Source organism: Chlamydomonas reinhardtii, chromosome 13 (genome assembly GCF_000002595.2).
Source record: "Chlamydomonas reinhardtii strain CC-503 cw92 mt+ chromosome 13, whole genome shotgun sequence".
Taxonomy (NCBI): domain Eukaryota; kingdom Viridiplantae; phylum Chlorophyta; class Chlorophyceae; order Chlamydomonadales; family Chlamydomonadaceae; genus Chlamydomonas; species Chlamydomonas reinhardtii.
Window position 1 is genome coordinate 555,422 of NC_057016.1, and position 18,771 is coordinate 574,192.

Genomic DNA, 18,771 nt, shown 5'->3' on the forward strand with positions numbered 1-18,771 from the left:
AAGTACACAACAACACGACAGCCCCCGCCCCCACCCGCCCCACACCCCCGCCCCTCAGCCTCGATCGCGCGCTCACCACTCCTAGCGGCACGTACAGGGCCAGGTGTGTGCCCCGTGTAGCACCGCGCGTTCATGTCGCGCACCCTGCGTGCGTGTGTGTATGAATGTGTTAAAGAGCACAAGGAAAACGTTGCGCAAAGACAGTGTATGCGATGCAGCAAAGCGACGGTTTACGGATGTTACCTGAAGTTACCTACAAACTCCTCCGCCACCGCCTGCCAGTCCACCTCGGGGTAGGCGCTCATGTGGGCGTTGTAGTTGCCCACGGCGCCCGCCATCTTGCCCAGGTACGGCACCGCCGCCAGCTGATCGCGCTGGCGCTTCAGGCTGTGGGGGGAAGGGGGCAGAGGGGGAGGGGGAGAGCTTTAGGGGCAGGATGTAGGGGAGGGGCGGGGTTCCAGGCGTGACTGATGCTTTTGTAGGGCCTCCAATCGACCGCACAGCGCCTCACATCGCCACTCCCCTCCTTGCCACACTCTATCCTATTGTCCAGCCCCATCCAACTCCCATGTCCGCACGCTCTTGTCCCTGTCCCTGTCCCTGTCCCTGTCCCTGTCCCTGTCCCTGTCCCTGTCCCTGTCCCTGTCCCTGTCCCTGTCCCTGTCCCTGTCCCTGTCCCTGTCCCTGTCCCTGTCCCTGTCCCTGTCCCTGTCCCTGTCCCTGTCCCTGTCCCTGTCCCTGTCCCTGTCCCTGTCCCTGTCCCTGTCCCTGTCCCTGTCCCTGTCCCTGTCCCTGTCCCTGCCCCAATCCCTGTCCCAATCCCTGTCCCAATCGCTGTCCCAATCCCTATCCCTGTCCCAGTCCCCTCTCCTGCCCCTGCCCCTGCCCGCCTGTGCCCCTGGTTTCCAAAGGGATTGTTTACAACACCCCTTCCCCCCATCCGCTCCCTCTCTTACCGGTAGGCGAACACCGCCATCTCTTTGCCCATGGTGGTAGGCGAGGCGGTCTGGCCGTGTGTGCGCGACAGCATGGGCACGTCCGCAAAGTCGCGGGAGAGGCGGCCCAGCTCCGAGATCAGCTTGTCCATGGTGGGCAGCACCTGGGGGGGGGGGCAGGCAGGTAGGGGGGGGTTGTAAATACCAGCCCAAACCAAACCAAACCAAGCTAAACTGGGGGGGGGGGCGGGGAGGGGGGCTGGCAAGGTCAGAGGGGGAGGAAGTGACAGGCGGGAGACTGGGCGAGTGAGAGAGATTGCCCCATTCCAAAGCAGAAGCAAAGCAAGCTCCTGAGCCCCACCCAGATTGCCGAAGCCGCCCCGCCGTGACACCGCACGCCGTATCACCCTGGCGTCGTCACACGCCCCAAGACACACACACGCACACACTCCCCCACACCTCTCCTTCCCCCCATGCCCACATCCTTCCGCCCCCCGCTGGGGCTGTAGCACGACTCACGTGGCCCTGCACCGCCTCCTTGAGCATCAGCGCGTGGCTCAGGTTGTTGATGTCCTGTGTGTGGCGGTGGTGGTGGTGGTGGTGGTGGTGTGTGCGTGTGTGTGTGGGGGGGGAGAACAAGGGGGGTGGCAGCAGTGGACGCGGGTAGCAGGTAGGCAGTGGGGGTGAGTCATGATGCGTACGAGGCGCGGATACGTCATCCCAGCGCCGCGCAGCGATTCATCCGCAGTCCTTTGTGTGGCCCTTCCCTTTTGCTTTCTAACACGTGCCCTAGCTCTGTGTCTGCTTGCCCCTCTCACTACAACGCCTCTCCACGTCACGCCCCTCCCCCTCACGCCCCTCCCCCTCACCCCTCCCCCTCACACCCCCTTCCCCTGCCGCGGCCCCACCTCGCTGGTGCAGGCGAAGTGAGTGAACTCCAGCACCGCCGCCAGCTCGGGGTGGGCGCGGAATTGCTCCTGCAGTCGCGTGTCGCGTGTCGGGGGACGGAGGCGTTGGATGGGGTTTCAGGCACGCGCGACGCAGGCAGTTGCAGGGCTATCATCGGTGGTGTGGCGGGTTGGCCGCTTCTTGCCTCCCCCCAGACTCCCCGCGCGTGCGGCCAGCTGACCGCGCCTACGCACCCAAGTGTCCAACTCATCTGCCCGCCACCCCTGCCCCCTGTATCCATTTCCCGGCCAACCCCGCCCCATGGTGTTCCTGGTATACAAGGTCCCAGTGCTCGTATCTTGTAGATGCCCTCAGGCACCCGGCATCTACACATGCGTAGATGACCCTGACCGAGGCATCTGCACTTAAGCCCCCAAGCCCCCCAAAACGTCTACGCTTCCCCCATTTTTGCGTCAAAACCGGCCAAAACCGTCTACACTGCGTAGATGCGTGGCACCCAAACCCAAAAAATTTTCTCCGCCTTCGGCGGATTTTGGGCAGATTTCTACAGTGTAGATGGAAGATACGAGCACTGCAAGGTCCCACAACACAACGTCAGTCTTCCATGGACGGCTAACCCCCCAACTCCCCCCACTCCATCCCCCACACCCCTGCGCCAGCCCCTCCCCCCACCCTTCCCTCACACCTTGAGCACGTACTCCACGGCCTTCACGTCATGGTTGGTGGTCTTCTCAATCGCCTTGACCTGCGCGCGGTGCGGCCAAACACACAGGGGGGGTGCGGGCGGGAGTGCACATCAGCCCCGGGCGTGGGCAGCACTGCATCGGATAGAACGTATCACATAGGCCACGTCATCGGGTACGCGACACCGCTAGCGACGACCTGCAAGCGCTCGGCAAGCGCTGCATGGGCGCCGGCGACCTCCGCAATTTAAGGGCTACAAAGTCAGCTTCGTAGTTTGCGTAACTGACTAATGTTATTCTTCGAACTGCGTGGATAAACGTAGAATGAGAGAACCGGTTAAACCGTCGAGCACCGGTTATACAGTCCCCGGTAGGGAAATAGCAGCGTTCGGGCACCGGCCAAACGTGAACACATTGCATACATTGCATACATCTTCAGCGTATCCAACGACACGCGGGAATGTGTGAGCCATGGCATGCAAGTGCTCGGCAACGCCACCCCGCAGTGTACGTACACTAACCTTACAGCTATCGCGCACTACGATGTCCTACAGAGCTGGTTCCCAGTCGCCGCGGTCGACAGTCAAACAGTCACACACACACCGCTTCGCCCCTGGTGTGACTTTGTGTCGTGTCCTGGCGTGTGAGCGTGCGTGCCGTGTCACACCGACCATTGGGTCCGGTCTTTGCATTTCCCTCTTTTCATTAGTGCGCAGACAAGACAATAAGATTCACGTTCTGCATGATTAGCGAATTTGGGGGAGGGGGGTTGTCTGCAACCATCGGCCATACTGGGCCACGGTAACGCCTCGAAACACGGGCTCGCAGATCGGCGCTGGGTGACGCGCATTCCCTAATCAGGGGCCTCCTCCTGCCCCGGCGCATCAGCGCCAACTGGCTCGCAGACCGGCTTCTAGATTAGCGAATAGAGGTTACATGTGGGATGACAGCCGCGGGCAAGCCAGGGCTTCATAAACGCACGAGACACGTACGCACACTCGAGGATAGAACCTCGAATGACCCCCATGCTCCTCGCCTCACTAAAGGAGGGGAGGAACCCCGAGCAAGGCTCACCGCAAACGCTAGCGCTGCTCACCTAAGCCGCGGGTCGGCGTCAGACTGACTGCCACTTTGCAAAGTGCAACTCCTACCCCAAAACACCAGCACCAACAGGGCAGGGCCCTCACACTGTTGGGTGCAGCCCGAAGCTGCATCCTGTCGACGGCCTAGGGCCGTGCAAGTTCGCTGAACCACAAGGATCAGCCGGTCCGACCCACCAGACAGCACAAGCCACAGCGCCCGCACCCTAGCGCAGGCGGTGCAGGCACGCCCACCGCCCAACCAACTCCACACAGCCGCGCAACACCCTAGCACAGCAGACAGCGCCAGCCAGCCTTCGCTTAGTCGGCCTGCGCCAGCCAGCCTTCGCTGGACTGCCTTCGCCAGACTGCATTCGCCAAGCAGGTCTCTCCACTGGCCACACCACGAGGTGTGTAGATACGCCCACAGCTCCAGCCGCCGCCGCCCGGAAGACGCCGGTCCTGGCTCCCGCCGCAGCGTGCCCCTGTTCACGCGCAGCGAGCCCGGCGCCACGTCAGGCCGCGGCAGCAGCCCACAGCAAGAGTCGCCAGCAGCTCCAATCGGCCCGCCGTTACCGAAAGAGCCGCTCAGCGACACGCCACTGCGAGCCCGGCAGCAGCGAGCGCCCCGCCAGAAGCATCGCGAAGCCATGAGGACGAGGTCGAACGGCGAGCAGGCGCGCCACCCACGCTAGGTCGCGAAGGCTCCACGGTGTGAAGTCATGATGTTCGGCAAAGATTGCCAGAGCGGGGTCCGCTCGGCAGGACGGCGACGATGATGTCGCCGACTGAGTGGCGCGCCGCAGCCAGAGCAGTACTGACGCACTACAGCTGACCTAAGCAACGCCAGGGACGCCATGGAGGCGCCACAGGGGATTGGCGCGGCCACGAAGGCCGGCCAGGAACTACTACCGACAAGGAGGGTCAGGGCGCCGAGGCGCCCTAACGCAACCAAGCGGAGTAGAACGAGTATCTACAGCTATCTACATATGCCATGGAAAGTGTGACGCACCCGGTGCGTTTGCGCTACAGCGCGATTCAGCTCAAACCAACTAGCACGATCGACCATTCGCAGCTTCCTGTATACGTGATAATCTTTCCAGGCCGCGAGAGCGAGTGCAGCGTATGAACGAAGCCGGTAACTGCGCTTTCTTGGCTTCCTCGAGAATGCGCGCAGCTATAACTTACAGAGCGATGTATTAGCGACACACTCTGGCCTGCCAGAGCACGCACTTGCAAGAATTTCAGAGCGCGATCGTTCCGATCGGCTGGGATGAACGCTTACACGATATGTGCGAGCAGCTGTATCCGTTGATATAATCGGTGAGCAAAGTCATGCACAGTTGCGATGTGCTGTGAACTTTTAGCAGGCTCGGCGACCCAGCTCGGCGAACCCCCTCTACGGTCCTCGCTGGAGAGCCCCCCCCCTGATATCGACTACAACAAACGTCGATGCAGGCCACGATCAGTCGGCACAGGGGCGCAGGGGCTGAGTTTGGAGTCGCGCTTATATGCGCGGACTATAGAAAGATCTGTTTGGATAATGTACCGGGAGACTCGCTCCCTTGTCAACCTAGGTGACAATCCTCTTGTTACATTGGTGCAAAATGCCAGGAGTCACCCTGACTGTTGAGGTCCCAGGTTCGATCCTGGGTGGGTGCATGGGTCCGAACTAGTGCACAAGAGGTTTACACCCTCCTTGCCCTGAGGTGGATGGCCCGTGAGAGCGAGGCAACAACGCAACTGGGCCAAAGGCAGTAAACCCACCCCGCGCCTGCAGTGAGCCTATCACATCTATGGATGCGCTGGTGGTCTCACGAGGACGTTCGCTTCCTTGTCAACCTAGGTTCAATCCTCTTGTTACAGATAAGAGCGTCGTACTGCATGGAGGCAGCGACGTCTCGAGGCCAAGTGCGCGGGAGAGAGCCACCGGGTCATCTTTTGGCTCTCGTCCCGAACGTGCGCCCTGTAATACAGACCAAGCCTAGTCTCGTTGTAATATTTGTGAGTCTGATCAACTCCTACGACGGGAATAGCGACATCTCCGGCCGGAGTCTGGAGTTAAGCCACACAGTACGTTGAGCAGGGCTGCGTAAACGCATTTGCCTTGTGTGCTTGTGTAGGTAACAGAGACACAAAACCCCACAGCCAAAAGACATCGGCACGTAGAATGTCTGTGTACACACGTACGGGCGCGACATTTGGCCTCCCGCCCCCCGTCTTGCATCCCGCTGCCCATACACCACTAGCGGACCGCCATGCGATCCATGGGGCGTGCCCCTGAGGAAGTCAAGTGACAGGGGACGCAACCTGACGCAACGGACGGTGTTATAGTGCTGGGCATGAGAGCAGGCGTGTGCAAGTAGTGACCCTTCGTCACTCCGGGGTTCGACCAGCCATGCACTCCGGCGTTCGACCAGCCATGCACTCCTGCTCTGCCACCGCAAACTGTTTGCTGTCTGCTTGGGGTACGGGTGTCAGCTGCACCCTATGGGACCTCGCCAACCTGCCTGAACCCTGTCCCATGACACACCCTTCGTCAGGGCGTGGCGTAGAGCTGAGGTGAAAGGAGGCTGGTATAGGAATGGCGACTGAAGTCTGAGTATGATAATATGGAGTGCCAGAGTCGTAACATACGTTGGGCCAAAGGTATTTATTGAGGATGCATGGCATGCACAACCGTGGGGGGGGGGGGGGGGGTCGGGGCTGTGCGTTGGACGTCGGACGGTTGGACGTCGCCTGGTAAAGCCGTTCAGCCCTAAACGTTTTGCAAATGTAATGATAACAGAGTCTCAGCATCGCTGCTATATTTCATATCGCATGCACCTCAGTCTGCAGGTACTGGCAAGAACTTGCGGCGAAACCGTCTTCCTACTCCAGGCTGGCTTGATAAATAGATACCAATTCCTAAGATGTACAGCTCCAACTTATTGGGGCTGACAGCGCGGCTGTATTAAGGGCAAATGCTCGCGCTCGTCCGCGAGGCTTCTGACGGGTACATATGTGCCCATATTGGAGCCATTTATATGTTAACAAATCTAATTCGACCAGCGGGAGCGTCTGCGATAAGATCGGCATCTAACATGTCTTTCTTACAGCTGAGGACTTCATGGCATATGTTTGAGTGTGTTCAACCTGTTGCTATCACAGTTACCTTCGCGATCGCGGTTCCCTGACTCGAGCGAGTCGGGTGACGGATCTACGTCGCCGGGGCCACTTCCTTCTTGTGTACAGTGACTTTGTATAACTGATGGCTTGAATACTGGCTGCGTCTAGTCGGCGGGGGCCGGGAACGTGTGTGGATCAACTTGGCGTCGACCCCCCCTTTCTGAAACGTATGGGTGCGCCGCGCCTCCTGAGAGCGGCACACACAAATGAACGAAGTTCATTGCCTTCATCACTAGCGGACCGCCATGCGATCCATGGAGCGTGCCCCTAAGGGAGTCAAGTGACAGGGGACGCAATGTACAGTGTTAAAATGCCGAGCACGAGAGGAGGCTGGTGTAGAAGTGGCGACTGAAGTCTGAGTATGATCTGCAGGGGCCTCCCCTGATGATCTGAGTGCCAGAGTCGTAACAAACGTTGGACCAAAGGTACTGCGGATACTGGCGTGCGCACAACCTCCCGGACCGGTGACCGGGTCGGGGTTGGGGTCAGGGTCGGGGTTGGGGTCGGGGTCGGGGTTGGGGTCGGGGACCTCGGTCGGGGTCGGGATCGGGGTCGGGGTCGGGGTCGGGGTCGGGGTCGGGGTCGGGGTCGGGGTCGGGGTCGGGGTCGGGGTCGGGGTCGGGGTCGGGGTCGGGGTCGGGGTCGGGGTCGGGGTCGGGGTCGCGGCCAATCGGGGAATTGGAGTCTGGGGAAATGGGATCCAAGGGACGCCAAATCACTCGTTTTCGCCCGCGCAGCTTCTAAATACTCTATCAATAGCTGGGCCAACGCCCTGTGAAATTGCGAGGGCGCGCGCGGACTTCCCCCAGCAGCTCGGAGGAACGGGCTGTGCATTGGACGTCGGACGGTTGGACGTCGCGAAGTAAGTTCAAGTTCGCCCTTGCGGCGAAACCGTTCAGCCTTACACGTTTTGCAAATATAATAATAACAGAGTCTCAACTTCATAGGTCTCACGTTGAGGGGCAGCCAGCACGGCACTAATAAGGACGGGCGCTCGCGCTCGCAGCTTACACGCCTACGGGCCTCCTGACAGGTACATAAGTGCTGAGATTGAAGCAATCTACGTATCTGATAGTTACCTTGGACCAGCGCAAGCCGGTGCGATGAAATCGGCCAAAGAATCGTCTTTCTTGAGGCATCGGATACCATTCTATGCGTTAGAGTGCGCGAAATATGGTTTAGCCTCAGTTACTTTCGCGATCGAGGTTCCCTGACTCGAGTCGGGTATCGGAACTTTGTCGCTGGGGCCTCTTCTACCTTGTGTACAGTACTTTCGTGTAATGGGTGGCATGTATAATGGCTGTGTGCACTCGGCGGGAGCGGGGAGCACGTGTTGCCCAAGTTTTCGTCAACTGCCGCTTTCTGAAACGTATAGGTGCGCCGCGCCCCCTGCGGGGGCCGGGGCACGCTAACCCCCACGAGCACCCACGTCACCCATTGCCTCCCCAGCATTTGACACCACCGTGTCCAGCAGCACGCAGGTATGCTTGCAATCAGCGGTGATGGTGACCGCCACCGCACCGCCGGTCCCAAGGTCAACGCCTGGCTGTGTTCCAGGTGGGTCTCTTGGGGTTCGCGTTATCACAACGCATCGCAGCCTTCGCTTGGTAGTCTGCGGCCAGTCTGCGCCAGCCCAGCCTCTGACAGCCGTATACACCAGCTGCGAGTCACAAGCATTAGGACGCCGGAGTGGCGCAGCTTGGCGCGCGGTTATCTCGTCAAAGGTAACGTAGCAGTTGCGGTCGCTGCTCATGCTCACGCTTTTCTTTTTGCTTGTGCTAGCTCACTGGCCTCGGCTCTACAACGTCATGTTCGCTTGTGCGTGTTGCGTTTTTTCAAGCATTTTCAATAACGAATGTGAGGTCGTTGCCCATATCCCTGGGCTGCAAGCCCCGGGTCTTGGTATCACCCAGACTGTCCAGCACCATGCTCACCAGCAATCCCATCGTCACCGTACCAGCACGACAAGCAACCCAGCGAAAACAACACACGAGGCCACAACGGCGCACACCAACAGCACTTAAAGCGGAAAAGCGCTAGCCCTGAGTGTGTATCGTCACAGACGCACCAGCACAGCCGTTGCCGCCGCTTGGCTGTGCTGCAGGGTGCACCTGGTTGCAGCGCCAGGGTGATGAAAGCCACGCTTTTGCCGCCGCTTCCCGGATTGCATTGGTATTGCTGTCAAGCAAAGCAATGCCAACCAGGTCTGCGAACTGGCAAGCTGCCGCGATGGAGACCAAGCTGCCGCGAGTGACGCCGAAGCCAGGGCACTAAACCCCGCCCGGCGACATCAAGTCGCAAGTCGCAAGTTGTCAGGGCGCAATTGTGTCGCTGTTACTGCGTCTTCTCATAGCGCTATCCTAGACGTAGTTTCGAGCGGCACCGGCACAGCGCGCCCAACGGCCCGCTGTTCCGCGCTCCCACTCGCCCTCCCTCCCTCTTGCCAACCTCCAGAGGTCATGCGTTTGGTGCGGCTGCGTCTTGTCTCGGCGCTTGCGGCAGGGTGCATTTGCCGTGTCCCTCCGGGGCGGTTTCAAAGGGAGGAAGGGTGCCCTGTGTGTTAGAGAGCACAAGGGAAAACGACTAAGGAAGCAAAAGACTGCGCTGCCTGATCAGCCCTTCCCCTCCCCCGAACCCTTGCTGTGGGGCTGAGTCCTGTGACCCTCGCAGCCCCAACGTAACCAGCACTCGACGCCAGGGTAGACTATGTCTACGGGCAGCCACAAACGCGACTTGCCCACTACACCGGTCCAGGCTGAGAGGCCCGAGGTGTTCCAGCACCCAACGCCCAGACACTGTCTGGCAGACAGTCCCTCTCACCCCAGTGCCCGTGCCTGCCTACTTCCTCAAACGATGACCGCTGGGCCCTCTCGTACGCCAAATTATTGGCGGCTCAACCAGGGGGGGGGGGTACGAACAATAGTTCCAGACCCCACCCCGCAAAACCTCCCGACCCCCCTGACCGACGACCGACCGTGCCGTACCGTGCCGTACACCCCCTAAACCCCCTCTGTTTTCTTCCAGGATGGTGCCAAACGACTGCTTTCAGCAAGCTCTATTAGCATGTAAACACGGAAAGTTCGTCGGGCGCATCTTGATCACAGCCATGTTGTCAACATGTTGTGAACATCTTGCGGCCGTTCAGTTGCACCCGTGTAAAGCACGCTTGCGAGACTTACCTAAGCATGGGACATACACATGCGCTTTCCTCCGGCGCGCAAGCACCGGTCCGCGACTTGTGGCACGTTCTGGTCAGGCGAGACATGTCGCACCCCAACATCCCAACCCAACATGTGTTGACGGGCGGTAGCCCCTTCGTCTTCTGGAAGGTTCCTGACGTTTCCCAGCCGTTAAAAGCATCCAATACATGCTTTGGGCAACGGTCTGGGCTTGCCCGGCTGTCTTATGAGGCCCAGACGAAAGTTTCCGGCACACCGTGACGAAACCTTGGGGACCCCGGGGACCGACGACCGACCCTGAACTTTGGGGGCCCATATCTCCGCAATTACTACCCTGATCAAAATTCTGAAAGCGGATTCTGAACGCTCTCGTCAAGCTCTTTCAATTTGAAGGGTGGGGTATGTCTGCGGCATTCTTACCCCCCCCCCTGGCTCAACCAAGCGCTCCTGCGCTTCTAGTGAGGGTTGTTCCCTCTCAAGTCTACACCAGGGGCCCAGCTCCACAGCTTGCGGCAGTGCGCACAGCAGTTCACCATCCACCACCGCGAGGATGGGATGGGTGGCGTCCCACCACGATTTGGTCGTGGGGACCCATTCCACTGGGGCCCGCGCTCCGTGTTCTCCGTCCTCTTTTGCCCGTTCCCTAACCTTCTTGCACCTTGCTCTCGCCCTCCCCCGCCCTGCCCCGCAACGCCCTTCCCCGCCCTCCCCGTCCCGCCCCCGCAACGCCCTTCGCCCGCCCCGGGTCCCTGCTTTGCCCCGTGTCGCCCCGATGTGCCGGTATCGCCCCCGCGGCCATCGCTGTGGTTACCGATTATTAAATTGACTGATTGAGTATAAGTCGCGACCGAAATCTCTTACAACCCACAACTTTCGCGACTGAGACTACTTGCTGTGCGACGACGTAGCGATAGGCACTCAAACTTACTCAGGGCAATATTATGATGGATACAACTGTTACATAAATTATTTGGAGACTGAACAGAGGTGCTCGGTGGATTTCTTTGCATGGGAAACAGACGGAATGGCCCGGACGCTGAGCTTATCAAAACTTACAACGTTACATCTCCAATAGTGTATTCTGATACAGCCCACTTACTTGCCCCCACCTAAGGGCTTCTTCATCTGGTGGCGTCGCCGAGCCGTGTTCGCAACAGCGGTTTTTTCAACCAGTCAAGGGAATACATTTCAATATCGAAGCTGCAAAGCCGGCGTCCGCTGCTAGCCTGCGTCCAGCCGGCGTCCGCTGCTAGCCTCGTCTGTGAGTCCGTGAGAGCGCTTCATCCGACCCAGTCAGCGGCCAAACTCGAGCCTGCTTTACTGCCGTTTGTCAACTTCGCAGGCAGCGTCATGACGGATGCGGAAGCGGCAGAGCTGGAGAAGGAGGAGCGCTCCCGGAGTGAGGATAGCGCGAGAATGTGTTGCGCATGGGGCTATGGTGTAGCTATGGAAGAAAGCGCTGCCTGGATTAGCGTGGCCCCCCAATATAATGCCACGCAGTTTGCAAGCGCCTTTCACCCATACTGACGTGCAGCTTCCCAACCTGCTGGCGGTGCACCTGTCCGCACTTGCAGCAACGCTGGTAGGGGGGTTGGATATGGACCAGCCGCTGGACGAGGAGACTGGCAAGTATGCGTGGTTTCGCGTGAATTGCGTGCTCATTTTGTGTGCTGCGGGCTTTTGGTGCCGTGCGGCCTCCTGACCACAGCATCCAACTGGCAAACCTACAGTGAAATCTGCACTGCGCAAATTGGCGCTGCAAGAGGCAGCGATTAGGGTGCAGAAAGGTGCGAGGGCGGGAACATTGACCGGCCTTCCGCGCTTATGCTACCTTCCATGTGTTGATAAGTTAGGTGCATTGGAGTTATGCACGTACAGTGTCAATACAGCAGCTAGGAGGCGGGGCATTAATGAGGCGAACTGCCGACCTGCGTTGTGCGTGCGGTTCACTGCTGTCGTCTGTGTGCAGCTACTGGCCCGCTGACTTAGCTGACTTGGTGTGTGTTACGCTCCCCACCCCTGCCTGGTGTATGACACAGCCAATATCGAGAAGGCGGCCGCCGAGGACAAGGGTAAGTGCTATCTAGGCATGCTGCGTGCGTCTGTTGGCTGTAGTTTAGCTGCTACCTTCCACATGCGATCGCAGCCTACCTATCTACCCGCCTGTCGTGAAGCAGCGCAAGCATGGATGTAGCATGCATGGGCACAGGCCCCAGCTTCGTTCTTGTGCGCTTGCGTGCGTGCTGGGCAGCTGACATATATGGCACATACAGGCCGGCGGCTGGGTCTGGCGCCGACCTGCGTTGTGCGTGCGGTTCACTGCTGTCGTCTGTGTGCAGCTACTGGCTCGCTGACTTAGCTGACTTGGTGTGTGTTACGCTCCCCACCCCTGCCTGGTGTATGACACAGCCAAGATCGAGAAGGCGGCCGCCGAGGACAAGGGTAAGTGCTATCTAGGCATGCTGCGTGCGTCTGTTGGCTGTAGTTTAGCTGCTACCTTCCACATGCGATCGCAGCCTACCTATCTACCCGCCTGTCGTGAAGCAGCGCAAGCATGGATGTAGCATGCATGGGCACAGGCCCCAGCTTCGTTCTTGTGCGCTTGCGTGCGTGCTGGGCAGCTGACATATATGGCACATACAGGCCGGCGGCTGGGTCTGGCGCCGACCTGCGTTGTGCGTGCGGTTCACTGCTGTCGTCTGTGTGCAGCTACTGGCCCGCTGACTTTGGTGTGTTCCCAACCCCGCGTCTCAACCTCAACCTCTGTGTAATACAGCCTCGTCCGAGGCACGGAAGGCCAGGTTCGAGGAGGAAAAAGGTAAGTGCTAGCTGGGCATGCTGCTTGCGTCTGTTGGCTGTAATTTAGCTGCTACCTTCTACATGCGATCGCAGCCTACCTATCTACCCGCCTGTCGTGAAGCAGCGCAAGCATGGATGTAGCATGCATGGGCACAGGCCCCAGCTTCGTTCTTGTGCGCTTGCGTGCGTGCTGGGCAGCTGACATATATGGCACATACAGGCCGGCGGCTGGGTCTGGCGCCGACCTGCGTTGTGCGTGCGGTTCACTGCTGTCGTCTGTGTGCAGCTACTGGCTCGCTGACTTAGCTGACTTGGTGTGTGTTACGCTCCCCACCCCTGCCTGGTGTGTGACACAGCCAAGATGGAGAAGGCGTTCGCCGAGGACAAGGGTAAGTGCTATCTAGGCATGCTGCGTGCGTCTGTTGGCTGTAGTTTAGCTGCTACCTTCCACATGCGATCGCAGCCTACCTATCTACCCGCCTGTCGTGAAGCAGCGCAAGCATGGATGTAGCATGCATGGGCACAGGCCCCAGCTTCGTTCTTGTGCGCTTGCGTGCGTGCTGGGCAGCTGACATATATGGCACATACAGGCCGGCGGCTGGGTCTGGCGCCGACCTGCGTTGTGCGTGCGGTTCACTGCTGTCGTCTGTGTGCAGCTACTGGCCCGCTGACTTTGGTGTGTTCCCAACCCCGCGTCTCAACCTCAACCTCTGTGTAATACAGCCTCGTCCGAGGCACGGAAGGCCAGGTTCGAGGAGGAAAAAGGTAAGTGCTAGCTGGGCATGCTGCTTGCGTCTGTTGGCTGTAGTTTAGCTGCTACCGTCTACATGCGATCGCAGCCTACCTATCTACCCGCCTGTCATGAAGCCGCGCGGCGGTAGCAGGCGTGGGCGCAGGCCCCAGCTGCCGTCGTTGCGCGTGCTGGCCAGCTGACACATACAGGCCGGCGGCTGGGTCTGCGGCATTGTGCATCCCACCGCTGTCTGTATATGTGCAGTCGTTGGCTCACTGACTTGGTGTGCTACGCTTCACTATCCTACGTGCTGTGTGATACAGCCAAGTCCGAGGCGCGGATGGCCAAGATCAAGGAGGAGGCCGCCGCAGACATGGGTAAGTGCGGGCTAGGCCTGCTGCTTGCGTCTGTTGCTGTTGCCTGTAGTTTGCACGGTTGTACATGTCAGCGCGTGCACGAGGGCATGAGTTCATGTGCGTGCGTATGTGCGATGCGCTAAAGCCGTGGGGTGGCAAGCGTTGGTGCTCCCCTTCCACCCCACGCACTCCACGTTCCGTGTATGTGATCCAGGCATACAGTGTGTAGTTGGGGTTGCTTTACAAATTGCATTTCTTTTTTGTAAGACGTTGCTTGCCAGGTGACATGCCATGGCGTGAACATAGTGCTGCACAGGCCGGCGGCTGGGTCTGGCGCCGACCTGCGTTGTGCGTGCGGTTCACTGCTGTCGTCTGTGTGCAGCTACTGGCTCGCTGACTTAGCTGACTTGGTGTGTGTTACGCTCCCCACCCCTGCCTGGTGTGTGACACAGCCAAGATCGAGAAGGCGGCCGCCGAGGACAAGGGTAAGTGCTAGTTAGGCATGCTGCTTGCGTCTGTTGGCTGTAGTTTAGCTGCTACCTTCCACATGCGATCGCAGCCTACCTATCTACATGCCATTCGTGCAGCAGCGCAAGCATGGATGTAGCATGCATGGGCGCAGGCCTCAGCTTCGTTCGTGTGCGCTTGCGTGCGTGCTGGGCAGCTGACATATATGGCACATACAGGCCGGCGGCTGGGTCTGGCGCCGACCTGCGTTGTGCGTGCGGTTCACTGCTGTCGTCTGTGTGCAGCTACTGGCTCGCTGACTTAGCTGACTTGGTGTGTTACGCTCCCCACCCCTGCCTGGTGTGTGACACAGCCAATATCGAGAAGGCGGCCGCCGAGGACAAGGGTAAGTGCTAGCTAGGCCTTCTGCTTGCGTCTGTTGGCTGTAGTTTAGCTGCTACCTTCTACATGCGATTGAAGCCCTACCCGCCTGTCATGATGCCGCGCGAGCATGGATGTAGCATGCATGGGCGCAGGCCCCAGCTTCGTTCGTGTGCGCTTGCGTGCGTGCTGGGCAGCTGACATATATGGCACATACAGGCCGGCGGCTGGGTCTGGCGCCGACCTGCGTTGTGCGTGCGGTTCACTGCTGTCGTCTGTGTGCAGCTACTGGCTCTCTGACTTAGCTGACTTGGTGTGTTACGCTCCCCACCCCTGCCTGGTGTATGACACAGCCAAGATCGAGAAGGCGGCCGCCGAGGACAAGGGTAAGTGCTATCTAGGCATGCTGCGTGCGTCTGTTGGCTGTAGTTTAGCTGCTACCTTCTACATGCGATCGAAGCCCTACCTGCCTGTCATGATGCCGCGCGAGCATGTATGGATGTAGTATGGCATGGGCGCAGGCCCCAGCTACCTTCTGTCATTCCCTGTGTACGTTCCCGTGCGCTTGCTTGTGCGTGTGCATGTATGTGTGCTTAGGAGTGCTTTACAAGCTTGCCGTCACCTCTCCTCTTTACTGAACTGGCCGAGATAGCGTAGCATCAATGTTGTACTGCGCGGTAGATGGCTGGGCTGGGGCCGACCTGCTTTGTGTGTGCGGTCAACTGCTATCGTCTGTGTGCATATGCTGCTGGCTCAGCTGACTTGGTGTGTTACGCTCCCTATCCCTTCCTGCCGTGTGATACAGCCAAGTCCGATGCGCGGAGGGCCAAGCTCGAGGAGGAGGCCATCCGGACGGGTAAGTGCTAGCTAGGCCTGCTGCTTGCGTCTGTTGCCTGTAGTTTACGCGGTTGTACATATCAGCGCGTGCACGAGACAAACGTGAACAGTTGACACCGCTGCCGTGCGACCTTCACTCAGGGCCGCAGTATCGCTAGTATGGCTGGTTGTCGCGCTATGCTCCCTGACTCTCGACATGTGCAACGATGGTACATGGCCTCCTCCCTTGTGCAGACCTTGGTCAGAAGGACCAGGACCAGCTGGGCCCCAAGGTCATGGCCGCGATGCTGGTCAAGGCCACCGAGAGGGTCAACAGCGCTCAGCAGCACTGGGCGGACATCAAGCAGAAGACGTCCTGACGGTGGTGGCCATCGTCTATCCCACTCGGCCTCATAGCTGTCGTGCTGGCCTTCAGCCTGACGGCTGTTGCCCCCCACAGCGCCAGCTGCAAGGTCGTGGACTGGCTGGCGCTGGCAGCCGGGATCAGTGGGATGGTGGCGATGCTGCCATGGACAGTTGGGCAGACGATGTTCCACGTTGGGCTGTGGAAACGGGGCAGCAGAGGCAGGCCTCTGGTCGCGGCTGTGTACGGGGGCACACTGGCGGTGTTGAGTGCCCTTGCATCGTGGGGGTGGAATGTGCGCGCGCAGCCGAGCAATGCCATCGCCAACTGGGTCTATGCCGCCGGCGTTATTGCCCTGGTTTCGGCGTCCTTCGTGGCAGCTTCCCAGTCCGCACACCTGGTTGGCATTGATTTGCTTGACAGCAACACCAATTCAATCTGGGAAACAGCGGCAAAAGCGTGGCTTTCATCACCCTGGCGCTGCAACCAGGTGCACCCTGCAGCACAGCCAAGCGGCGGCAACGGCTGTGCTGGTGCGTCTGTGACGATACACACTCAGGGCTAGCGCTTTTCCACTTGACGCGCCTGTTGGTGTGCGCCGTTGTGGCCTCGTGTGTTCTTTTCGCTAGGTTGCTTGTTGTGCTGGTACGGTGACGATGGGATTGCTGGTGAGCATGGTGCTGGACAGTCTGGGTGATACCAAGACCCGGGGCTTGCAGCCCGGCGATATGGCACCGACCTCACATTCGTTGACCTTGGGACCGGCGGTGCGGTGGCGGTCACCATCACCGCTGATTGCAAGCATACCTGCGTGCTGCTGGAGACGGTGGTGTCAAGTGCTGGGGAGGCAATGGGTGACGTGGGCGCTTGTGGGGGTGATGAAGGCGAGATAGGCAATGAGTTGCCACTCGTGAACCTGGGTCCTGGCGTGCGGACGGCAGCGGTGGTGGCTGGGGGTTACCACACGTGTGCGCTGCTGGTGACGGACCTGGCGAGATGGGGGCTGCCCTGCCAAGCGTGGGTCAAGGCCCTAGCAGTGGTAGTGGTAAACGCGCAACGGCCGTGGCTGCTGGGAACTCCATTAGAGTTTTGCTATTCATTATTGTAGAAAAAGAGGCGGCAGGTAAGACTCGGCCGGAGCGAGCAGCGACTAGTATGGCGACTGTGGCGACTCGTTGCGAGATAACGAGCCCGAGGCGCAGAATTAAGATTGGGGTGGTAACGACGAAGGTGTCTCTAAGGTAGCGGTCCGCGGTGGGGCTGGCAGGGCATGCGTAGCGGCATGGCAAGTAGTGTGGCTGTTGACAACTGTGCTGCGTCTGGCTGCGGTTGGCTCTGTTGTGGCATCGCGATTGCTAGGCACCTGGTTTGGCTATGCGCCTGTGGAAACGGACCCCGGCTATGTCCGGGCGATGAGGTTGTTCGGCCTCAGACTGTGGAGGGGCTCAGCCGCTTTTCCCGTGACCGGGAACACTTGTCAGTAGAGTGCTGCAAGACGCTGTGAAGTGCTGAGGTGGTAATGACCAAGGCCAACTGGGGCTGGATTATACTCGCCATCGCGGGGGACAACCCTGGCGAGATGGGCGCTGCATTGTCGGCCGTCGACTACATCACGTTTTGGTTAGGCATTCGTGGTGCAAACCCAAAATGCGCGCCTTAGTTCGGCAGGCCGCCTCTGGATTGACCCGGATTGATGGCAGGGCCTGGATAGTGATTGGGAGTGGATTTTTTTGCACACCATGACACCAGCACGCGGGGCACGAGCATGCAGGAACTGTAACACAATAAGAGAGCTTCAGGTGCCTCACGTACCCCATTTTATGTGCCGTGCGGGACGCGCACAGGATTGGGCGGGACGCATACAGCGCCGGGTGGCAGCTTGCGTTAGGTAAAGCACATGCGTGCCGCACGCCTGAGACCATGCGTGCCAGCCTGAGGGGAGCGGCGCGGCGAGTCCTGGCAACTTCCATGCGTTAGCTAACGTAAGTGCTTGTCCTTGACGCATGTGAGCGGCAGTGTTTCCAAAAGCTTATACAAGGTATTAGCGTTATAGTACCCCACGGGTACCTGCGTGCTCAAGACATTTTACTTCCAGTACCCGGGGGCCGAAGGCCCCGTCTCCCCGTCGTAGGGGGGGTTCGGGGGGGCGGAAGCCCCCCCGAAATTTTTTTCACGACCATACCAAAAAACACACTGTTTTGAGTGAAATGCATGCGTTTAAGTCTTGCCAAATCGTCCTGTGTTGCTTCCAAATCTTGAGTATCAGCCAGCCCGAAACAGTTTCCGCCCCGCTACATGCAGCTTCCTGCGTCAGTCAGCACACCCACATTCACCACAACTACTAAGTGCATTAATCCAGGCCAGCAGCCCCGCCACAGCTTAGTCCGCCCAGCGGAACTCGGCACTGTCGCGCCAGTGCTTCGGGGCTGCTGCGTACGGGAAGTCCGACACAGGGAACCACCGCTGCGCCATCACCGCACAGCCAGGCTCAGATGCCGCTGCTCCAGCCGGTTGCACTCAAGCGGGTCCCACTCCAGGAAAAAGCGTGTCCCCAGGGAGGTGCCCACGGGATGGCACCAAAACCCCCTGGTAGATTGTCCTTCAAGGAAGCCGCCACGTCTACGGACTCATCTCGTCGTCATATCGGCGCCTATGGCTTGCTTATGCTTGAAGGACAATCTACCAAGGGGGTTTCACCGCGTGCCGTCCGGGGGGTGCGTTTCCCCAGCCAAACCCGCACGCCGAGGAGGCCAGGAGACGTCGCCCCGAGAAAAATGCAGAGCGGGATACAGACTCCGCCACTTAATATATATGTTACATGCAATCTGTTGGAGCAATAGCGCTTGACAGCAGGCTAAAACGTGCTCGTCGAGGCTCAAGTCGCGAAATTGACCGAAGCCAACATCCTACATAGGCGTTGTT

At 59.4% G+C, this 18,771-nt stretch overlaps 3 protein-coding genes across 4 annotated transcripts in view; 1 reads left to right on the plus strand and 2 right to left on the minus strand.

The window, feature by feature from the left end:
* Positions 1-2,951, minus strand: part of CHLRE_13g565321v5 (uncharacterized protein) — a 4,636-nt gene extending 1,685 nt beyond the window's left edge. The window contains exons 1-6 of the mRNA XM_043069261.1: positions 2,717-2,951; positions 2,530-2,589; positions 1,844-1,912; positions 1,455-1,508; positions 957-1,099; positions 258-387 (exon numbers count right to left, since the gene is read on the minus strand). Of these exons, the coding sequence (XP_042917236.1) occupies positions 258-387; positions 957-1,099; positions 1,455-1,508; positions 1,844-1,912; positions 2,530-2,589; positions 2,717-2,752 (492 nt within the window). The 5' untranslated portion in view covers positions 2,753-2,951. The remainder of the gene's footprint in view (positions 1-257; positions 388-956; positions 1,100-1,454; positions 1,509-1,843; positions 1,913-2,529; positions 2,590-2,716) is intronic.
* A 2,235-nt stretch (positions 2,952-5,186) lies between these two features.
* Positions 5,187-8,031, minus strand: CHLRE_13g565350v5 (uncharacterized protein). The gene is made up of 3 exons (XM_043069262.1): positions 7,854-8,031; positions 7,304-7,459; positions 5,187-5,886 (listed from the first exon to the last, which is right to left on the minus strand). The coding sequence occupies exons 1-3, from the start codon at positions 7,921-7,923 to the stop codon at positions 5,852-5,854; spliced, it is 261 nt and encodes an 86-aa protein (XP_042917237.1). The 5' UTR covers positions 7,924-8,031; the 3' UTR covers positions 5,187-5,851.
* Positions 8,032-10,801: 2,770 nt separating this feature from the next.
* CHLRE_13g565400v5 (uncharacterized protein) lies at positions 10,802-17,641 on the plus strand. 2 transcript variants are annotated; one of them, XM_043069263.1, is made up of 15 exons: positions 10,802-11,214; positions 11,296-11,352; positions 11,528-11,578; positions 11,684-11,740; positions 11,993-12,025; positions 12,363-12,395; positions 12,730-12,771; positions 13,109-13,141; positions 13,476-13,517; positions 13,809-13,862; positions 14,294-14,326; positions 14,662-14,694; positions 15,023-15,055; positions 15,475-15,525; positions 15,741-17,641. In XM_043069263.1, exons 2-15 carry the CDS (start codon positions 11,304-11,306, stop codon positions 15,863-15,865), a joined length of 669 nt encoding a protein of 222 aa, XP_042917239.1. In that variant the 5' UTR covers positions 10,802-11,214; positions 11,296-11,303; the 3' UTR covers positions 15,866-17,641. The 2 variants fall into 2 exon arrangements, with proteins under 2 accessions (XP_042917239.1, XP_042917238.1); XM_043069264.1 differs by lacking the exons at positions 13,109-13,141; positions 13,476-13,517.
* The last annotated feature ends 1,130 nt before the right edge of the window (positions 17,642-18,771 follow it).